Source organism: Eumetopias jubatus, unplaced genomic scaffold, assembly GCF_037043125.1.
Source record: "Eumetopias jubatus isolate StellerSeaLion01/CBP00866 unplaced genomic scaffold, mEumJub1_p1.0 scaffold_2, whole genome shotgun sequence".
In the NCBI taxonomy this organism is placed as follows: Eukaryota; Metazoa; Chordata; class Mammalia; order Carnivora; family Otariidae; genus Eumetopias; species Eumetopias jubatus.
The window spans coordinates 170,528,312-170,550,854 of NW_028274808.1; the positions used below are offsets into that span (position 1 = coordinate 170,528,312).

General features: G+C 42.3%; 1 protein-coding gene across 4 annotated transcripts in view; it reads right to left on the reverse strand.

The window, feature by feature from the left end:
- FAM114A1 (family with sequence similarity 114 member A1) overlaps window positions 1-22,543 on the reverse strand; it is a 79,773-nt gene that overhangs the window by 27,635 nt on the left and 29,595 nt on the right. For all 4 annotated transcript variants that reach the window (XM_028126730.2, XM_028126746.2, XM_028126741.2 and 1 more), the window contains 5 exons: window positions 20,936-21,023; window positions 8,944-9,057; window positions 8,719-8,825; window positions 6,217-6,351; window positions 500-652 (listed from right to left, as the gene is read on the reverse strand). In XM_028126730.2, coding sequence (XP_027982531.1) covers window positions 500-652; window positions 6,217-6,351; window positions 8,719-8,825; window positions 8,944-9,057; window positions 20,936-21,023 — 597 coding nt within the window. The remainder of the gene's footprint in view (window positions 1-499; window positions 653-6,216; window positions 6,352-8,718; window positions 8,826-8,943; window positions 9,058-20,935; window positions 21,024-22,543) is intronic.

Consider the following 22,543-nt stretch of genomic DNA (forward strand, 5'->3'; position numbering starts at 1 on the left):
CAGTATGATGATCCTGCCTTTGGTGGCCCAGGCATTTTAACAAATGGGTGAATAAACCACTGTATAACCCCTACAACCACACTGAAACCCTGCAGTCTGGAAGAAACCTCAGCTGCTTTGTTTTCACAGGGTGGGAGTGGCAGCCCGGCCTGGTAGGGCACCCCTGGTCTGGGTGCTACATCGCCAAAGGGAGGCACAGGGCCAGGAACCTGACAGCCAAGTTTCTGAGCAGCCTTCTGTCCCCGGAGCTGGGGGCCGTGAGGACTGTTGTTTTGCTGGCCCTCTTGGGGCTGGGGCAGGGTAATAGCTTAGCACAGGACAGAGAGGAAGTAAGATGGCACATGAGGAGGTCATCAGGCTGTAGAATATTTGTGACCTTAGCCCAGTACTAATGAGGCCCTAAAAATGAGATATTTTAATGGCAGACTTTGCAGTTTCTTTCGTGTGTAGGAAAACACATTAGTGACCGTGGTATTTTAAGCGACCAGGGCAGACATACCTTGCTTTCGCTTTCGTTGGATAGAATTTCCAGAGCTTCCAGGTGCGACAAACCTTGATACTCATCAAACAGCATCCCATAGTGGGCAGTCCTCTCGGCCGTCAGCTGCTGGGCCAGTCTCTCCTTCTCTTTCTCCCTGGCTTCCCTTAACATCTGCAGAAACACACAAGGTTTGTGCCCTGGATGTGGGCTTGAAAGTCTCATTTCCTCTGCATGATGTAGGGAGAGATGAGGACTAGCTTTGTCTTTGTGTCACTTGGGCATTTCTAACAAAATGATTCTTTCATTGATTCTACTGACAGTTTTTACACAATATTACCCTTCGAATCTTACATGTTCGCTACATACACAACAAAGCAAAAATTCTACCCCCGGCAAGAGGATTGGAAAGAAGCAAAACAGAAGCCGAACGAACAGCGGTTTCTGCTGAAGTGTTTTCCGTGTGTGTGATTAATTTTCTTATTTTCCGAAACACCCAAATTTTCTATAGTGAGCAAATTGATGTACACCGGGAAAGTGTAATCTGTTGTGATAGGGTTCATTGCAACTTCTGCACCCAGCCAGACCTCAGAGTAGCCACAGGTTGGTCTGCTTTGATCGGAGTTACGTTATTTTAAAAATTTTATGTGTGTGGTTTAACCATCTTCGATGAAAAAAATTCATAAAATATAAACTCATAATGCGTTCCTTGTCAGATACTCAGTATAAATATGAATATCAGCTGATCAATTCCTGAGAAGTATGACTGGGAATGGAGCTCCTCTCCATGTTGATCATTTTTCTCCAGTTATTTTTTGTTGCTTACGTAAAGAGAAAAGGAACACGAGTGCCTCAGTCACTCCCAATTTCCTGCACTTGCTTTCTGTGATTCCAAGCATCTTTTATTTGATTCCTTATTAAGTTTCCTGGGCATTATGTTTATAGGGTTCTTTAGTATCTCTGGAAAGCACCATAGACACAGTGGCTGCCACAAGTTCACAAGGGAAAGGTCATGGAAGAACGACTGTGGTTTTTACTGGGTGTTAATCAAACAGTCAAGCTCCTTCTCCTTCTGGGTTCTTGAGGCCATTAGCCAAAAACTCACTGGGCTTCCAACAGAATTCTCCCCTCTGTCTGTCTGTAAGACTACATATGCACGAGCTCTGAATTTTAAAGTTTTCAAAACAACTTCATCAAATGATCACTGGGGATTTTTTTAACACTTACAATAAAACCCAACTATTCTCACTGATCTTCTTGGCTCCGCGGTGGTAAAACAAAACAACCAAGTAACACCAAAACTGCTTCCTTTCCCGAGAGCCACTTCTTTCTCTAACTTTGTGCTTTGGAACAGAGGGGAAGGGATGAAATGGAGGGGCCATGGGGCAGGTCGCTCTGGAGTGATTCGGATTCACTCAGAAGATAGAGAGAAATTAAAGTTGCTTAAAGAAGAACTGGCTTCCCAGAGGATGTCGGTCTATTTTCCACCTGGAAAGGAAAAGGAGATGGTCTGAAACAGCAATGAGTGGTTGTGGCGTGGGAGTCTTCTTCCCGACAGAAGGGTAGCTCTGGAGACTTGCGTCTGTGGGTCCGGAAACCACCCCGTGCCGCGGGGATAGAACACGGGAGAAGTTCAGGGAGTGTGTGTAGGAACATTTTGGGCTTCTATAGTTACTTAGTGTGAATTAGGAAAAACCCAACAGATTTCCCTATGTCAATGGACAGCAGCTTCATCCTTTGAGCTGTTCATGCCAACACCCGTGGAGTCGCTCTTGCTGCCTCCTTATCTCTCACCCCACGTTCCCTCCATCAGGAAATCTGGGTTGACCTTCAGAATATCCCTGGAATCAGCATTCACCGCCCCCTTCCAGGGCTCCACACTGAGCCCCCACGTCCTCCTGCTTAGGTAACAGCACTTGCCCCCTGAGGAGGCAGTGAGAGTTGCAGCGTCAGTGACCAAGGGCCCCGGAAGCCGTACTTTGCAATCCACGCCTCCCGTGATGAATCACCGGTGTGGCAGGGACACTGGGGAGACCTGTCCCGGGAGATCAGCTGAAGGACTGTCCCAGGGCTCTGCCCGCCTTTCCTCAGAGGACACAGCAGCCTAGGACGCTTTCACCCCATCTTCCTCCCTCTCCCAATCCCTGGGGTCAGACGTGCATCTTGGTCTGACAGCCCTCCCAGCTGTCTTGCCTCCCGGCTCCACTTTCTCGCTCAGCATTTCCCCTAATAAAATCCTCGCATGTTAAGGCCATCTTGGCCTCTGTTCCCGGGACAGTCTGCACTGGTACACACTCTACCTGGTCTCCCTGCCCTCAGCCCTCCCCATACCCAGTCTGTTTTCAACACAGTGACTAGAGTGCTCCTGTTACAGGCAGATCTCGTCACTCCTCTTTTCGAAATGCTGTAACGTTTTCCCCATTTCACTAACAGTACAACCTGAAGTCTCTACAAATGCCCTCCAGGATCTGCCATGACCTGCTCCGCATTAGTAATCTAGCCTCATCTGCAACAGTTCTCCTCCCGGCTCACTCCTTTCCCACCATGTAGCATCCTTGTTCTTTGTCCATACTAGACACTCCTGCCCCAGGGCCTTTGCACGACCTGCTCTTTCTGCATGGAATGTGCTTCACTCAGATTTCAGCATGGTCAAGCCCCTCATCTTAAATTATTTGCTCAAATGTCATCATCCATCTCCATGAGGCCACCCCCCCAACAATCTAATTTAATACCTAACCTGCCCCTCACTCCTACATACCTTCTTCCTGCTCTTTTTCTCCCACAGCACTCAATCATCTTTTAAAATACTAGATAATGTTGATGGTTTGTTTATCTCTCCTCACTGTAATGAAACTCCTTAAGGGCAGGGATTTTTATCCATTTTGGCTACTGATGTATCTCAAGTGCTTGGAAGAGTGCCTGGCACATAGGGGACATTCAAAATGCGTCTGTGGAATGAAAGAATGAATGAATGAATGAAAAGTTACTGTGTGGCAGGAAGTTAGTCAGTAGTGTTGTGGTGATCCATGTGAATTAGGGGTGCCGTGCTCAAGTGTGCCCCCGAATGTTGGGTACCATACTCATTGCACTTTTCTGATGTGTAATTAGAATAAACACTACAGATGGCTAGTGTGGATTCTCGGGTGACATATTTCCATGAGCATTCCTCCTTACTTTTTAGCAGTAGGCTGATAAAAATTGTGAAGGTGGCCCCAAACCTACAGTAATCTGGGAACCTAACCAGATCCAATTCTCCATTTTAGAGGTGTGTAAATTTCAGACAAGAGTAGAATTAGCCAGTTTCTGTACTTGGTCACATTTTCCCCACATTATCAGTTTCTTAACCAGAATGAAATTCATATACCTACATATATACTTACATATGTATACATATGAATGCTTGTATGTACACACATGCAATATATGTATATATGTGTCTCTATATGTATCTAGAAATTCTATAGACATATGAAATCTCATGGCAAAAATATTCCTACGTGCTCACCAAATATCCTTTTCCTCCTAGACACATGGCTAAACTATATTTCCCAGCCCCCTGAGCTGAATTAGGCAGATAAGTAATAGATAGGCGTGGTAAATTTTGGCCAAAGGAATGAGGGTAAAGTTCTAAGTTGTCCTACCTGGTCCTTCCCCATCTCACCTTCCCCTCTCTACGAGGCTAGAAGTAAAGAGTTTTAGGACGGCAGAGTCGCGGGATACGGGCTCAGAAAAGAGCCGCCTGGAGAGTCCCCGAACAGGAACGCTTACATCACAGGAGCAAAAGATAGACTTTTTTCTGTTCTTAGCCACACTGATCCTTGAGGGTTGGTTTTTCTGTGTTGCTTTTGTTTTGCAACATCTAGCATTAATTACCTGATTAATATAAATCTATTTTCTTTTTTTAATGATTTTTTTAAAAAGATTTTATTTATTTGTGAGAGAGAGAGAGAGAGAGAGAGCACAAGTTGGGGGCGCAGAGGCAGAGGAAGAAGCCAGACACGGGGGCTTGATCCCAGGACCCTGAGATCATGACCTGAGCTGATGGCAGATGCTTCACTGACTGAACCACCCAGGCGTCCCTCTATTTTCTTTTTAAAGATCAGTAGGGTGGTAGTTTAGGTGATCCTGCCACGTCCCAACCCGAGCTATAATAGCAGAGTGGTTATATGAGGGTTACTCTGGAAGAGACAAGGGGAAATAGCTTAAAACCAAAGCTTTTCAGGAACTGCCACTCACATGGTGTCAGTAATAGTTCCTCGGTGGCTTCCTAGTACTGAGCTGTGAGAAGCTATGTTTGTCCTGCCCATGAAATTTACAAAACCCGGGGCCGTATCTGCCGCTCCTGATTTCAGGAGGGCAAAGACAGACCCGGTATATCTGACCGTGAGGGAGGAAGGGGACATGGAGCCAGCTTGCACTGCGGTGCATGAATTGGGCACGTGCCATCTAAGAGAGCAAGTTCAGTATTAGCGTTCTATACTTGGAAAATAAGATAAATAGTATTTTTAATTTACCTGACTACTATAAATAAGCAAAACACAGATTAAATTCTTTTTTTTTTTTTAAGTAAGCTCTACACTCGATGGAGGGCTTGAACTCATGACCCCGAGATCAAGAGTCGCATGTTCTACCAACTGAGCTCTACCAGGTGGCCCACAGATTCAATTCTTCGTATCATATTTCTCAAGGAGGGTTGGGAAACTTTAAAACTGGAAGTGTGAGAAGAGAAGCCCATCCTTGCCCATAGTAAGAGCACTGTAAATTAAAATTCAAATGAAATGCCATTTCCACCTATTATATGGACACAGAATAATAACAACAATAACCGGCATTCCTGAGTGTTTGCTAAGAGCCGGGTACTATGCTAACTCATTTAATCTTTACATCAAAGCTATCGGTAGGTACTGATGTTATACCCAGTACAGATGAGTAAACCAGGGCATAGAGGGGTTAAGTCACCTGTTCAAGGTCATACGGCTAGAACGTGGTAGAGCTGGAATACGTACAATAGTGTTATAAACTGAACACTTGTGTATCCCCAAAATTCACATGCTGAGACCTAGTCTCTGGTGTGATGGTATTTGGAGGTGGGGCCTTTGGGAGGGGATTAGGTCAAGGGTGGAGACCTCATGAATGGGGTTAGTGTCCTTATAAAAGAAAGCCCCCAGAGCTCCTTCCCTCTTCCACTATGTGAGGACACAGCAAGAAGACAGCTGTCTATGAACCAGGAATGGGCCACCACCAGACACCGAATCTGCCAGCACCTTTGACTTTGGGCTTCCCAGCCTCCAGCGCTATGAGAAATCAGTGTTCGTTGCTTGTAAGACGCCCAGTCTATAGTATTCGGTTATAGCAGCTTGCGTGGACTAAGACAAATGGCAAAGATGTAATCATCTTCAAGAAATTATTAAGTGAATAAAGCAAGGTACAAAAGAGTGTGGTGGGTATACTACCAGTGGTCTGAGAAAGTATATATGTATCTCCATGTATGTATCCGTATGTGTAGCTATATGATAATTCTGAGAGTATCCACAAGAAGCTGTTAACAGTGTTTGTCTCCCATGAGAAACCAAGTGGCTGGGGAAAGAGGTGCATTAGAAACTCAATTTTCATTCTCTACTAATCTTATGTCATTTGAATTTAAGTCATGTGCTTGAAAATACCTATTAAAAAAGATACATAAAAATGCATTTACTTTACAGACTGAAAGAAAACATTGCAAACGTGTATAATCCCACCTGTGATAAGGAAACGGTTCTCTCCATGAGTGTCTTGGTCCGCTTAAAGCCTGGGTCACTCTCCGCGAGGACATTCATGGTTTTCTTACCGATGAATTCCAGAGCATCAAGACCACCCGTTAAGACACTTTTACCCTGCCAATGAAACAATTGCATGAGATTAGTTTTTGCCTTTTGCTTTTCCACAGCAGTCAGCAACTCCTAGATGGTACCATTTTCAGATATTAAAATCAATAAAAGTCACAATTTTTTCTCATTAGCTGTCTTCTTTATATCCACTTCATCCTATTTTCTTTTCCTTGGAAGGGCATATGTCATATAATTTGTAGGACAGATGATATTATTTAAAAAGGGTGCTTGGGAAAAACCAAAGCGTATTTGGGACGAATTTTGCTGGTTCTGTGTGTAGGAAAAGATATGTATCTAAGACATAAAATTAATAGGTGATTCCACTACTGTTTTTGTTTGAAAGAATGTTAACCCAAGTAACAGAATTATGTGAAGCAGTCTATGAAGATGTCAAATACTCTTGCCAATTTAGTGAATTCTTTAATCTAGAGCCTTGGAGTGTAGGACCCCCAGGCCGTGTCAGATGGCTCTTGCATACTTTCAGAAACTACTAATAACCGCCTATAATTAGTATATTCATGAAATAAGACAGGTTGATTTCCATAGACCACTGGCTTTAGAAACTGTCCGATCATGCAGTTACCCTTCTGCAAATCCTCTTGTCAGCCATTGTTTTCCTTAAAAGAGAAAGATTAAAACAACCAAGCTTTACTCATATAAACTGTTCATATAAATAGAACTGCTTACATTTCTTTGCAACTTCTATACAAACACTCCCACTCCACAACTGCAATTACACTATGCATACATCTGTGTTTTTTCCACCTTACATGAATTTATATACATTATATTTTAGTATTATATTATTGCCTATATACATTTTCTAATCTTCTTAATTATTGCTTCATTAGCAATATTAGACTTCACTGAATATACTTTAGTCGTCATTTCCATCTTGGACATTTAGACTTTGTTTTCAGATTTGGGAGCCAATCCACAGTCACAGTATAAAACACATTTTAACACACACATATTGTGGAAGGACTAGGGGATATCGGCAATGTATATTTTTGCCTAATATGGTTTATTTTCTTTTAACACCCTATGAGGGGTTACTTTGGTAAACATCACACGGGAGAAGGAAGGATACAGGGACTTCGATGAAGGGCGGACCTGGTGGGAGTGTCTGGAACTTTGGAAAAGAAAGTATCAGAAGGTAGAAGCGAACACAGACCAGAAATGGGGGTGCTGAAGACAAACTCAGAGTGCCCTGCATTGTCTCAGGGAGACGAGGAACTCAAGTCTCATAACCACGGCTACTGAAGGAGCTCCTCCCCACGCCCGAGCCTACCCACCCCTCACTGTAGACATACTGGACTTGCGATGCTATCCGACTCTTCAGACACATTTGCTGCTTCCCATTCACCCTACTTAGTCTACAGGGCCTCAAGTCACCAGGAGAAGAGCTGGCATTTTCTAATTCTGGCATGCCCGGACCCCAGAGTCTGGGTAAGATACCCTCACCTTCTCTTCTTCCCACAATGCTTTGTACTTGCCTGTCGAGTTGTCTCTGTCTTCCAGAATGTTCTGCCCTCTTGTTTGTCAGCATATGCCCAGCATCTAGCATAGCTCCTGCCCCACAGTGAGGGCTGATCGCCTTTTTTTTTTTTTTTTAATGAATGAATGAATAAGTTGGATAGCAACTATATTTCTAGAAAAACTAGCTGGTTGGTTTTACATGGCAGAAAATAAACCTTTTCTTCTCGTCACTGAAGACCAGCTAGTTGTGTCATCTCGGTTGGGGGGGCCTCCCTCTTTTTTCATTATTCATCAGTGTGTTGTTGCCAATAACACACTTCTTTAGGAGGCAGGAAGGGGTCTGGGGTGGGGGAATAAACTGAGGGTTATTTTAGGAGAGTAGGAATTGGGAGGTAGGGATGGGGGAAGAATGTTGGTCTTAGTTATCTGGAAACACTTCAGAAACATCTTGGGATGTTGTTCCCAGTTCCCTACCAGCATCTTTTTTTTTTTTTTAAATCTGAATGGTTTTATCATTTTCAAATTGAAGGTTAAGAAACACAGACCATCTAGGAAAAACAGCTGTCTCAGCTCTAAGAAAGAGCCCTCTCTCTTCCCCCAGCCAGAGGCTGGTCTGTCCTTGCAGCTGTTGGAAAGGACACTGTTACATCAGACTGAAAATATTCCTTCTAAGCAGCTCTTTTCTTTTAAACATAAAATATACATCTTTTGCCCTTATTATTTTGGTGCCAAGGTTACGCCTACTCTGGAGGAGAAAAAGCATAACAAAACCATAATCGAAAGTTATGAGTGAGGCCATCTTTTCTCTAATGTATCTGGGTCACTGGTAAATACAGATATCAAAAGGAGGTGCTGGAAGACACAGGGAAAACAGAGAAGCAGCTAAGGACTCACTGTGTTTTGAACAACGTTGGTGATGGTTGACAGCATGCCCCGAGACCCGGATGCAGGAGAAGTGGGTGGGCTTTCTGCCCCAGAGCTCTGATCTGTGGCCACATGGGCTAGTAGGGAGAAAAACATCCTCTTAGAGTTCATTCTGCTGATTTGAGCTTAGAAAGCTTCCATTTGTGCACATACGGCCCAAGTCCAAAAAGCCCCCCCAATAAATGCATCACTCACTCTGAGGGACTCCATTTTCAGCATCAGGTTGGGCCCCTTCAGCAGGGCTGGAATTTACACTATGAATCCGCAGGGTGGCCCCTGCTTTTTCCTTGACTGCTGTCAATCCATGACCTGTCAGGAAATAAAAGTATGGTTCAGGAAAACAATAGAAACCCCTGGTCTGCCAATTCAATAGCTCATGTTCCAGAGCTGTAGTGAGCTGTAGGTGTCCACCCCGGTTGTAAGAGACTGCGGCGGTTAGCAGCGTGGACGGATCCTCTTTACTCTTTTTTAAACTCCTCAAAACAGGCATGCATCATTCATTTTTGGATTCCTTACAGGCCTAGCCTGTCACAGACCCTCAATTCATATTTGTTGAACTGAAATCAGGTGAGGCTCATCATGTTCTCCCAAAGGGTTCGTCCTTATTTCGGGGCGGAGAGTGCAAGGTCTGGGGCTGATAGGTCAAAATTAAAAGGCCAATCGGTGAGAAAACCAGGAGGGGCACCCAACGGCTCTGACAGTTGTCCTAGGCACTAACAGTCAGGATGAAGGACACTGGCTTTACCGCATCCAAGCGGGGCCCGCACATCCACATTCTCTGCAGCCCAGCACAGAGCATATTCGAGAACTATTTGGTAAACACAGAGCTGACCTCCTCATCCCAGCACCCCTGCCACACACACAAACAAACCCCCCCCCACCTGGCAGAGAAATAGTCTTGTCTACATTTTATTCTGGAGCAATTTTTTTTTTTCTCCTCAGAGGCCCCCACGATGAGCTGTAGCTTTTTTCAAGTTCCCAAACTGAACGCAAAAATTAATAGTCTACTGCGAGTCCTAAGTGGCTGTTTGGGTTCTTGAAGGAGAAATAGCCTGGTGTGCCACTGTCTCAGCACTCACCTCCCCCTTAGTCTGCAGGGAGAAAGGGGACGATTTCACTAGGAACCCAGGCAATGTCAGGTTGGTAAAACCCAAGACAGCAGCAATATTAATATGTGGGGGAAAAGTTCCAAATCATGGCAGGATTTGAGAACCAAAGAGAAGCACCTACTCTTAGAAAGCGCTGTCAAAATGACCAATTATTCATCTCCTGAATAAGAGAAAGACATGGATGAATCCCAAACCCAAATAAGAGTATTTTATCAGTTGTAACTTTATTTATCAGAGTGATCTTTTAAAAAAAAAAAAGATTTTATTTATTTATTTGACAGAGAGAGACACAGGGAGAGAGGGAACACAAACAGGGGGAGTAGGAGAGAAACAGGCTTCCCTTGGAGCAGGGAGCCCGATGTGGGGCTCGATCCCAGGACCCTGGGATCATGACCTGAGCCGAACGCAGATGCTTAACAGCTGAGCCACCCAGGCACCCAGAGTGATTTTAACATAATCAGGGCACTGATATTTACCAAACAGAGGACTAATTAAATCCAGTGGAAATCACCTGTTATACACTATTGAGAAAACAGGGAAACTTAAGAAATATTATTTACAATGTTTACCACATTAATTTCATACAGAAATATGTCTATATTCATGTGCAGCTCCTCAGATATAGTTCAAACTTATTATTGAGTTACTTGGGAAAAAAACATGCCCTGCAACTGCTAAAACTAAGGCTGAAATTCATCCTCTCTAGCTTCCGGTAAATTCCAAGCATTTCAATGGAAACTTACTGGAATTCCAGTAGCACATTGAAGTTAAAGGATATCATTGAACTTATTTACATACCGAGTCCATATTCCTTGCCATATTTTAAAAACATATATTTTCCAAAAGGAAATACTGTATATCCAAATCACAATCATGATTCTCATTGAAATTTCTGAGGGCTTAAAGTAAAGTAATAAATGAGTTGGAGCAGGCTGGGAGGCATCTGCTACACCTTCTTTGTGAAAGCCATACAAGAAAGATGATTCCACATCCTTCATGCAGGGTTCAGTGAAGCTCATTGTCATGATCTCTTTCACCTTCTTTGCTCCTTTCATGTGATTCTTTTCCTAGGGAAAAACAGCTTCTCGCCATCTCAGAACACAAATGATTAGGGGTATGTCTGCATTAACTGTCTCTAGAAAAGTTACTTTGTTTCTGGAAGGAAATACCATGTTTGTGTTCATATAAATGGGATGTGCCTGTTTAGTACATATGATACTATGCTGCTACTCCAGCCCCTCTCTCCCTCTCTCTCCCTCTCTCTCTCTCTCTCTCACACACACACACACACACACACAGACACACAGCTTTACTGAGGTATAACTGATATTCAAAAAGTTGCACACATTTAAGTTTGCTCCAACTTATTTTCTGATGAACAGTTCTCTTTCCTGAATTCTTTTGTTAAAGTACATCTTTACTGCATTCTACCAGAAAGAGAAAGCTATGGTTCTTCACAGCTAAGGTTTAGACAATGCCGCATCCTACTTTGAAGAATAACTTCTAAAACTTTACTTAGTGTGACACCTAGTGCCCAGAATAAGGAAGTAATAATATGGAGTCGTTGCCTTTTGACTGTGAGTGACTCATTCTCAGAGATATTCATTAGGTTTTACCAGTAACAGGGGGAAAAAAAAAAAAAAAAACACCCAACAAATACGAATAATACTCTACTGTATCATTCATGGATTCTTTATACATCATCACAAATCCTAAATATCCTCAAAGAAATGAAACTCCTCCAAATTCCACGGCTCTAAAAGGAGGCTATCCTTTATGCCTTGACTTATTGTACAGAAATAGGTGAATATTGCAAAGAAGATAAGAACGTTGTACAAATGCTGTGAAACTGTATCATTTTAAAGCAAATGTTAAATGTTTAATTTCTCACCTATACTCTAGTGGGAAACATCCTTAACTTAGGAGGCTTGTGGAGGAATTTGGGTTCCGTCATTTGTTAGCTGTGTGATCTTTGCGAGTTACTTAACCTCTCTGAGTCTCTACTGTTGTGTCTTCCCTGAAAGGAGGATTATAACATTGATCTCCCAGGGTCCTACAAGGTCAGGAGAAATACGTGAAACCCTTGGTCCTGGCCAACATTTATTGAACAGTTACTACGTCCCAGGCATTGGACTAAATATTTTTAGTCTAGTAAATTATCTCATTTAGTCTTCTCATTATGAGGTAAGGGATATTATTATTCCCATTTCACAATGGAGAAAATGGAGATCTGGTGACATGTAATCATTTGCTGAAGGTCGCAAAGCCAATAAGGGGCAGAGACAGGATCTGAACCCAGTCCTAACCCTAGAATTTACACACTTAGTTGCTATGTTATATTTAGAAAGATTTATATGCCATTTACAGTTGATAAAATGTCATTTTAGTCCCATTTCTATAACTGCTTAGAAATCAGATCCTTGATCAGGAGCTTTCTTATTTTTAAAACACTGGCTTAGGCTAAAATTACTTGACTTACCTTACCTTGACCAGATAGCAAGGTGAAGGTCACCTCTGGAATGGAAACTTTCTCTAATCCTGCCCCTTTTAGCCAGGTCTTGGGTCGGCATAATGTGATGTTTTTAGGATCACCCCCATGCTGTGCAGGCACAGATCCTAAGACACGGTGTGGTGTTATCTTATACATCCAGTTTCATTTTTTTTTTCTCCAAAAGCACTGCGATATCACCAAGCCATTATTTTGTGAGTCCACCAAGATCAAAACAAATTAAAAAATAATTTGTTGGTGGTGGGAGGGTCTCTCTAGCCAAGTGGTAACTTAGGGAAGCAACAGAATTTCTCTGTATCACCCTGGATGACTGGCTAGCGCTGGGAGTACTTTCTACTGGTCCCCTACAGTAAAGCACCTATAAGTAGGGCACCAGCTAGCTCATCCAGAGGGCTCCCTCTCCACTTTAATTTTTTAATTATTTTTTAATTTTTATTTTATTTTTTAATTTAAATTCAATTAATTAACATATAATATATTATTGGTTTCAAAAGGTAGAGGTCAGTGATTCATCAGTCTTATATAATACCCAGTGCTCATTACATTACATGCCCTCCCCAACGTCCATCATCCAGTTACCCCATCTTGTCACCCCACTCCCCTCCAGGAAACCTCAGTTTATTTTCTATGATCAAGAGTCTCTTATGGTTTGTTTCCCTCTCTGATTTCGTCTTCCTATGATCCTCTGTTTTGTTTCTTAAATTCCACATATGAGTGAGATCATATAATTGTCTTTCTCTGATTGACTTCTTTTGCTTATCATAATATCCTCTAATTCCATCCATGTCATTGCAAATACTTTAATTTTTAATATAATGTTTCTTTCATTTCATTTTCTTTAAAAAATGGATATGTAAAAAAGAAACTAAAAAAATCTTATAATCTCACTTTCCTGATACAGTTGGTTGATTTTTATTTTATTTTATTTTTTAAAGATTTTATCCATTTATTTAGAGAGAGAGAGACAGAGAGAGAGAATGTGTGAGTGGGGGAGGGGCAAAGGGAGAGGGAGAGAGAATCCCAAACGGACTGGACTACAGGCTGAGCATGGAGACTGAGGCGGGGCTCGATCCCATGACCATAAGATCATGACCTGAGCTGAGATCAAGAGTCAAACACTCAACCTACTGAGCCACCCAGGTGTTCCCTATGGAAATACTTAAGACCTGAAAAAAAATGTTGCTTCTAAAAGACAAAAAGGAAAATTATATGCAAACAATGAATCATGGAACACTACATCAAAAACTAATGATGTAATGTATGGTGATTAACATAACATAATAAAATAAAATTAAAAAATAGTGTTAAAAAAAGAAATGAATCAATATTTACTTAAATGTACTCAAAATGTGATATTAGGTCAACTGGCCCACTGTAGTTCAAATGAATTCAACTCTTACACACTTATATGTAAATTACATATTTAATGAGGCACATGGCTACGTTTCATTATATTTACTGTGATATAAGAGGGCCTTCAAAAGGAAAAGTGCTTGGCGCTCTTAAAAGACTCTGGCTCTGCCTTCCTCGCCATCCCCCCAACCCCCCATTTCCCTCTAAAGATAATAGCTTTTATTTGTTTCTTGTGATTCTTTGCATAAAAAAATTTAAAAAGCATATACGTATAAGTGTTCTGGACCTGGCCTCTTCCACTTCAAAATATACAGTGGAGGTCTCAGCACATGCAGGTGGTGGTGGGGGCTATGTATGCTGCTCTTCGCATTAATGACTCAAAAGAGTCATCCTGACCACAACCCCCCCCCCCCCCCCCTCGAGATCCCTAGGGAGCAGGCGGAGCCTCAGACACAACTGCATTATAGTTCAGCTTCTCTCACAGCCCAGTTCTGCTTCCCAACCTTTGATTCTCCTGCGAGGCTTCCTCCTGAGAGCACTTCACAGAGAGACTCCCACACCCTAATCTCTGCTTGGGTCTCTCCTGGGCATCTGATCTAGAACACTGATCTGCTTCATTCTTTTTAATGGTTGCATAGATTATTCTTCCAAATGGCTAGATCACATCTTAACCTTCTCTGTGGATGGATACTTGGGGTGTTTCAAGGTTTTCACAGATGCCGGGTGAAGTCCCTCACCCTCCCCTTCAGGTCTTTGCTCAAATATCACCTCCCCGAGGCCTAGCCCTCACCACCATTTTAAAACCTTACCTGTACTCCTGACTCCACTTTACGATTTTTGGGGACTTACCACTTTCTAGCCCTCTTTATCATTTTCCTGTTCACTCTTTGTCCTGTTTATCATCTGTCTCCTTCCATTCACTCGTATATAAGCCCTACTAGGGTGAAAGGGTCTTTGTGTCATCTGCTCGCTGCCTTATCTCAAGTGCCTAGAATAGTGCCTGGCACAATAAGTATTTGCTGAATGAATTCTACATTGAACATCTTTATATATATGGATGACTTTTTGCAAAGGATCAACAGAAGTGCTGGGCTAGAAGGTATGTGCATTTTTCAAATCTGATAGTGCTAACTGCTCTTCTCAAAGTTGCATCACTTTCCACTCTGGGGGGTGAGGGTTTGAGAAATACGATAGTTTAGAAATATTTGCCGCATCTCAGACTTCTATCAAGGAACTGAAGATAGCATAAAAAGTTGTGACGAGTAGTTGTTTAGAAAAACACACAGATGATGTTGTTTCACTCAACTAAAGTAAACGTCAGTGCAGCGAAAAGAGGAGCCATTCAATCTTCCTTCTGGAAAAGTCTTCCCTCTCCATAATGACGGTTCGTGTCCACTCTGTAATCAGATACTCACTTCTTTTTAGGTTCAAAACTGACAAGAAGTGTCTCTGAACTGATAGCATATGCCTGGCCATCAAACAGACTCATGAACTCCTGGGTCTTATTCATAGATTGTAAGTGATGGTGAACAAACTCCAGGCACAGACCTATAACCTATAATCCTATAATCTTTTGTATTGGTGATCCTTGAGAATTTTCCTTCTTTCTTTTTTTTACAGATTTTATTTATTTGACAGAGAGAGACACAGTGAGAGAGGGAACACAAGCAGGGGGAGTGGGAGAGGGAGAAGCAGGCTTCCTGCTGAGCAGGGAGCCTGATGTGGGGCTTGAACCCAGGACCCCACGATCATGACCTGAGCTGAAGGCAGACGCTTAATGACTGAGCCACCCAGGCACCCTGATCCTTGAGAATTTTCACATCATCAGCGATGTCACCTTCAAAAATGAATCCATGTGATATCGATAGTGATTTACCCATTTAAGAGTTCTCATTGCAGTATGATTTTGACAAGTTTGCCAGTCTCTGGAATAAACGCTGTCATTATTTCTGACAGTGCTGGTAGAAGGGTTTCATTAAAATGTGCAGAAGGGAAAAAAACTGTGTGACTTGGAAGAGGGTGGGACAGGGAAACAATGGTAGTTTTGAAAAGGTAAATATACACATCAGCTACACCTCTCCCCTACACAGGTAGTCCTGTATAGGGTGTTTACACTTATAAAACTGTCAAAACTAGAATTAAAAAAAAAAGTAAACATTTAGGGCTTTTGTAATATCTAGAAATAAATTGCTCTATTCTGCTATAGAATCTTTATGTTGGTATATTTGTATATGTTTCAGCATTGTCAACTTTCATTTTGATTGTCAGGTTATCTATCATTTAGCTTAGCAATATAGTCTAGGAATAAGTCAGTCTCTAAGACGCTGGTGGGAAACCACATCTGGTTCTTACAGCATCACTTCGACATGATCATCAAAATAATAATTTTTTTTATATTTTCCTTTCCCATTCTGGTTTCTGCCTGGATCTTAAATAATAACCATTTTAATTTCATTTTATGAACTTGCCCAAAGAAAGGCAGGGGCGGCAGGTGATCAAGTTTTCTTAGAATGTGATGACAGCGTAGCTGTGGATGAAGCTAATGCAAGAGTTACAGTGTCTCCAAAAATAGTTGTTGGCTGAGAACTCTGATTTCATATAAGCAGTGGGGAGGTCACTTTTTCTCATTTTCCCTTAACCTTGGGGTCAAAGTAGTGAGGCAAAAAGACAAAAGACAAAAATACAGAGCAGTAAAAAGTCAATCAGTTTTTTGTATTTTCCCGTTTAGCACAGGGGTTTATAAATATATTTTTCCTTCTATATATAGCCACAGACTATGGAATCATCATCATGTTACGGAAATTGGAAGGAATCTTAGAATTTCTCAACTTCCCCCACCCACACTTTTCCAAATAAGGAATCCGAGTCTGAAAGAGGTTAGGTGCATGATGTTGCTGGTTAGTCACCATCCTCTGTGATCACACATTAGTAGCAGTGAGGATAGGCCTCAGGTCTTTATGACTCCTGGTCCAGTGCTCTTTCCCAGAGAACTAACTTCCAAATGTTTCAATTCTCCAAGCGCTCTCCTGCTAACTCCGCACAGCTCGAACTACTGTGACTGCAGTTTTTCAACAAGTGTAAGAAGGTTTCGGGTGGGGGGATGGGTTAGCCTGGTGATGGGTATTAAAGAGGGCACGTTCTGCGTGGAGCACTGGGTGTTGTACGCAAACAATGAAGGATGGGACAACTACATCAAAGACTAATGATGTGATGTATGGTGACTAACATAACACAATAATAATAATTAAAAAAAGTATTGGTTTCTATTTCTGGTGCTCAGTTGACAGCTCTGTGTTTTGTTACTGACTAGGTGTTTTGCATTCCTGTCTGCAACCGGAATTACCGTGGGGTAACATGAGGTTTCTGAGCCGGAATCAATTGAGATGGAATATGTGGTGATTTTCTTTCTTTGTTTTCCACAGGCAATTTATAAACCTTCAAGAGCTCATCTACTGCTGTGAGTGCTCTGTTTTCAAATACGTTTCTTTGCCCTATGATAATAACCTATTAGTGCTGCAAAGTCTTGGGTGGATGTTCTGGCTATACGTAACAGAAGCTGTGCCTGGCTTGCTTCTCTCCATCCCTGGGTAGCAGCTTGATATGGGCGACAAGCCAGGATGGCACCCATGACTTTGTAAACGCTATTCCAACCCTGTTTCAGGCTGTGAGCTTGGCTGTGGCACCTCTCCATTTGTGGGATGCTTGCAATCCCTATTATCTTTTGGGGAGTCAAATCCCAACCACTACCAACGTTTTCAGCCTTGGAACCTGTAACTTCAGCCCCCCCTTACGCTACAAGCTTTAGTTCTCTCTCATGTCCACAGAGAGATCCTTACCCAGTTTTAAAGTATGTATTGCTATTGTTTTAGCTACTATTGCTAAGACACACATGTCTTGACCAGAAATCTCCAAAATAATGCCTCAGAAGCAACTTACGGAGGGTAATTGGGGTTATTGCTTTTGCATTCATTGGGGTTGTGATAACCAATGGTGAGGAAAAAGTTTCCACTCTACTTTTCTAAAGATAGCTCCAATTTGTCTAATAGGATCCTTAGAATAGGCATCAACATTTCAAAATTTCTTTGAGCTCTCTCATGTGCCCTTTGGACATTGTGGGTGCAGATAAGAGAAAAATGCCAAGATTTAAATACTTCTAAAAATTCCAGCATGTAGCTAGAGCCATAAAAAAAGTAAGTTTCTGGACTTAGTGGGATAACTGAGGACTTCAAACATAAGAGGGAAGTGTGGGTAGGTAGTTTTGAGAGAGTGCCCCCTAGTGTATACACCCAGGGTAATCCCCTCCCCTCGGAGCGTGGGCAGGATTGTGAAAATCATGGGATTTCACTCCCATGATTAGGGGACATTATATGGCAAATGTGAAGGGATTTTTCAGTTATAATTAAGGTCCTTAGTCTGTTGAATTTGAGTCTGTCAAAGGAGATCATCCTGGGGGTGCCTGATTTCTCAGGTGAACTTTAAAAGGGATGAGGCTCTTCTTGCAGGGAGAGATCTGAAGCATGGGTGAGATTATCCTTTGAAGCAGGCAGCCTGTAGGAGCTGCGAGTGACCCCTGGCCAATAACCAGCAAGACAATGGGGGTGCCAATCCTACAACCTCAAGGAATTGGATTTTGCCAACAACTTGAATAACCTCGGAGAATGACCCTGGATATCACACGAGAACACAGCTGGCTGACGCCCTGATCTCAGCCTGGTAAGTTACTCGGCAAGGAACCCAGCTACCCCCTACCTGAACTCCTGATGCACGGAAACGGAGATAGTCAATGTCTATTATTGTAAGCCTCTAACTTTGTGGTAATTTGTTATACAGCAATAGCAACCAATACCAGAGGTTGTACTGAACTTCATTCTGATATTTCATGGGGTGATGTGCAAATGTCATACAATCTTAGAAACCGTCTATCTGCACCAACCATAGAAGGGAATATGGCACCAGTGACTGGCACAGTGATCCTGCTGGTCCACAACAGTCATCTCTCTAGGTTATTCCGGATCAATTACCGCACAAAGCTAGGGAAGAACCACCAGACATTTTAAGTGGTCACAACATTAACAAGATCCAGCATTTCTCATCTTCATGGTGCCTTAGACACAGGGAAACTTCAAGAGTAACAGCAAATGCAAAGACAGCCTATAAGATTAACACACTGACTTCAGATCAAATTAAAAGATGAGTGCCCCCCACGATGAGGTGGACCCGCCACAGGAATCACATCCCGCTTTTTAGGCAGTAAATCTAGCATCATCTACTGGTTACACTTGAACCAGGTAACAAAACCCAAAGGCCGTGGAATTCAGTCCACTGGCCACGGCCACACTGGGCTCTCTCTGTGCAAAGGTCGGATTACAACAGGACACCTGAGAAGATAACGGATGGTAAATTTAACAGACAAGCTGTCAGTTGGTGGACGGAAAACTTTGTAAGCATCCAGTGAAGCTTGAAGTCAAATGGTTAGGTGTAGCTGCTGACTGATGAGAAACAATAGCAAACACATGAGCTCATGGCAGACCATGACCAGGTAGGGGCACCTGTAAGTGTACCCAAAGCACCTGACCTGCAACCCACGGGGCAGGTGATTTCAGTGTTTACTGGGGAAGGAACTTATATTTAATTTTTTAATGAGAAAGTAAATCCTTTGTCTATAATAGAACTTTTCGAAGCACCAAATTCATTATAGGCCAGGACATTTCTGGACACCATTATTACTCCTGGAAGCATGCAAAATACTTCACGTTTTATGACATAGACCACGAGGAGAGCTGTATAATTTGGTAACCATATTATTTACTGTTCTATGAGTTATCAAATGTCAAAAACTTTTGGACTCCACAGTTTTGGGGTCAGAAAGCATGTCACTCCTACATGCTATGGGTGGCAAGATCCATGTGAGACCCCCTAAGAGCTCAAATGTTTTCCTTAGGAAGCAGGATGCCTCCAGGCACGTATCTTCACTATTGCAGAGACTCTGTCCTGTTCAGAACACAAAACAGGCCCCTCTCCTGTAACTTGGCTGATTTTTCCATCTGCATAGGCAGTATCCACAGCACCCTGGCCCCTTCAATTAGCAACAGAAACAATCTGCTCTCCAGGGCCTCCCCAAAGACCAACATTATTTGACCACCATCTCCTTCTTGCCAGAGCTCCCTGACATTCCAGACACGAAATAGAGGAAGGTAGTCTACCCATTCTTGCAGGTGGCCTACCCAATTAGATATCTGGCCCTTAGACTGTGACCATGGTCCATTGGAGTGGGACAAAGGACCTTCAGCCTTCTTATCCCTCCCGCTTTTAGGAGGAACAGCCATGGACTACACCTCGAGTACACCTGACTTAGATGATCTGAAAGCTATGTTACCGGCGGCTTCCCCATCCTCCCCGCTCTCCACCTTCAAGATGAAATGCCCTTGCTAAATCAGCTTAGACATGTTGATGTTACACCTTCAGTTTTCACAAAGAATGCCCATGAGAAATGGTCACATGAAGAATATTTTCACAAACCTGTACCGATGAAGACATTGCCCACTATATTTCCTCTTTGTATATCCAGAGCCAATACAAGAAATGCCTTCAAAAATGTAACACCAGGAAAAGAAATTTATCTAGATAAACTAAGTTTTGGTTTATCATTCCAAGAAAAATTGATAATCTACTGGCAGCCAAGACACTCAGAGTCAAGGTCAGTGCTCCATTACAGTAACTCTACCAGCCTTGGGATATATATTCTATACCCTTTGTACCTGCATATTTTATTGAAATACCTCAAATCCTTTCAGGGAGTAGGTTAGTTGTATATTTTAAAACATTCAGCTGGGAGGACAAGTACAACACTTTAAGAATATAAGACCTCAAATCTTATATTTTAAGGTCAATATAATATAGTGGTTAAACCTATACTACTTGGTTCAAATCTCAACCCAACTACTTCTGACTTTGGACAAGGTCTTAGCCTCTCTGTGATTCACCTTCTTTAGCTCTAAAATGCAGGAAGCAAAAATACCTGTTTCTAGGGTTATTTTGAGGAATAAATGTATCAATATACACAAAGCACTTAGAACAGTAAGCACTAAAAATGATTTGTTTTTATTATCTCGCCAGCTAATGGTAGCCTCTATCAGTACGTGGTATGATCAAAATGTCAAATGCTATTATTAGCCTTCTGAACTTTATCCATTCAAATGCAACATATAATTCTTACCTACTGTAGCAGATGCTGATGAGAGCAGAGATTTGCCCCAGGAGCCCCAGCCTGCCCATCCCCCTCCATGGGAAGGCGAATCCACAACCTGTAGAAAAACAGATTAGCAGAAGGTTAGCAATTCAGTATATGCAGGAATGAAAAAACACCCATTGATTTGAAACAAAAAGGTTTTAAAAAAAATCACCAGGAATCATATCTCCCTGGCTTAAAGTTCATAAGGGCCATAAAAGAATATACCAACCCACATTTCAACGTGTACTTTGGAACAAAATTGATTAGTAGTGGTGTTGGCTTCTGCGGGCTCGGCTTGAAGTGAGAGGAAGGGAGTTTGATGTTAACAAAGACCCAAATGTCCCCTTGTCTGGAAGACAGGGACAAGGGCTGTAGGGGGAAAACATTTAGTACATTAGGGCACAAAGTGATTTGAAAAAGTTCAAAACTCTGGCAACTTTAACAGAGCTAAACAAATGTTCTCTTCCAGGCGGAGGTAACTTTCAAATGTCTGGGGTGATACGAGGGAGCTCTGATGGATGACAGGTAGAGTGTCTAGAAAAGCACCAATAAGCCTGGGGATGGGTAGCAGCAACAGGTTGCCTTTTGAGGTAGACATCTTTCTTTCTTTCTTTTTTTTTTTTTTAAAGACTTATTTATTTTGAGAGAGAGAGAGAGATGGCGGGGGAGGAGGAGAGGGATAGAGAGTCTTAAATAGACTCGACGTTGAGTGTGGAGCCCAACACCGGGCTCGATCTCACAACCCTGAGATCACAACCTGAGGCGAAATCAAGTCGGATGCTCAACCGACTGAGCCACCCAGGCGCCCCAAGGTAGATCCTTTCAATGTGTCTTTCACTGTCCCTGGGCTCTGTGGGTTCACATACTTCTGCCTAAGTATTTGGATTGAGATTGAGAGACTCTGGTTTAGCTTGAGTTGGTTGCTTGAATAGAAGATGAAAACTCAGGCAATGTAGGGTGACCATATTCTATCCGTCATGCCGACTAAGGATTAAGAGAAATCCGAGTGAGCAGAATGAAGGAGATATACTCAGAAAAGTTGTTGAATTCCTGACAGCTTCTCAGCCCCTGGTTCCTGTCCCTCCTCAAGGCCCTATTACATTCTTGGGTTCCATGAGATTACAGCATAGTCAATGAGTCTGTCTGTTTCTTTTTTAAATGTTTTGTTCACTGATGTATCCCCAGAGCCTAGAAGAGAACATGGCATATGATAAGTGCTTAATACATTTATTTGTTGAATTACTGAAATTCACCTATTTTCTTAAGTAATATAATAGTTTCTTGCAACCAAGCAGCCCTGACTCAGTTAGTGGAACTATAGCTTTCTCTTATTATCTAGGAATACATTCTAGAAAATGAGGTAAAAATACATTAAGAGTAGTACATTAGGTGCTGGAGAATCACAGCTCTTTCCTCAAAAAAAAAAAAAAAAAATAGAAGTTCAGTGAAATATTCCTACAGAGTTTGTGGCTTCTATAACTTTTGACCCAAGGCTGGTCCATCACTCAGCACCCTTCCCTTCTCCCTGCTGCCTTCTACCTTTGCAGATGAGGGTGGTCATGTCAAATAGTTTGGGCCCAGTGAGATACAAAC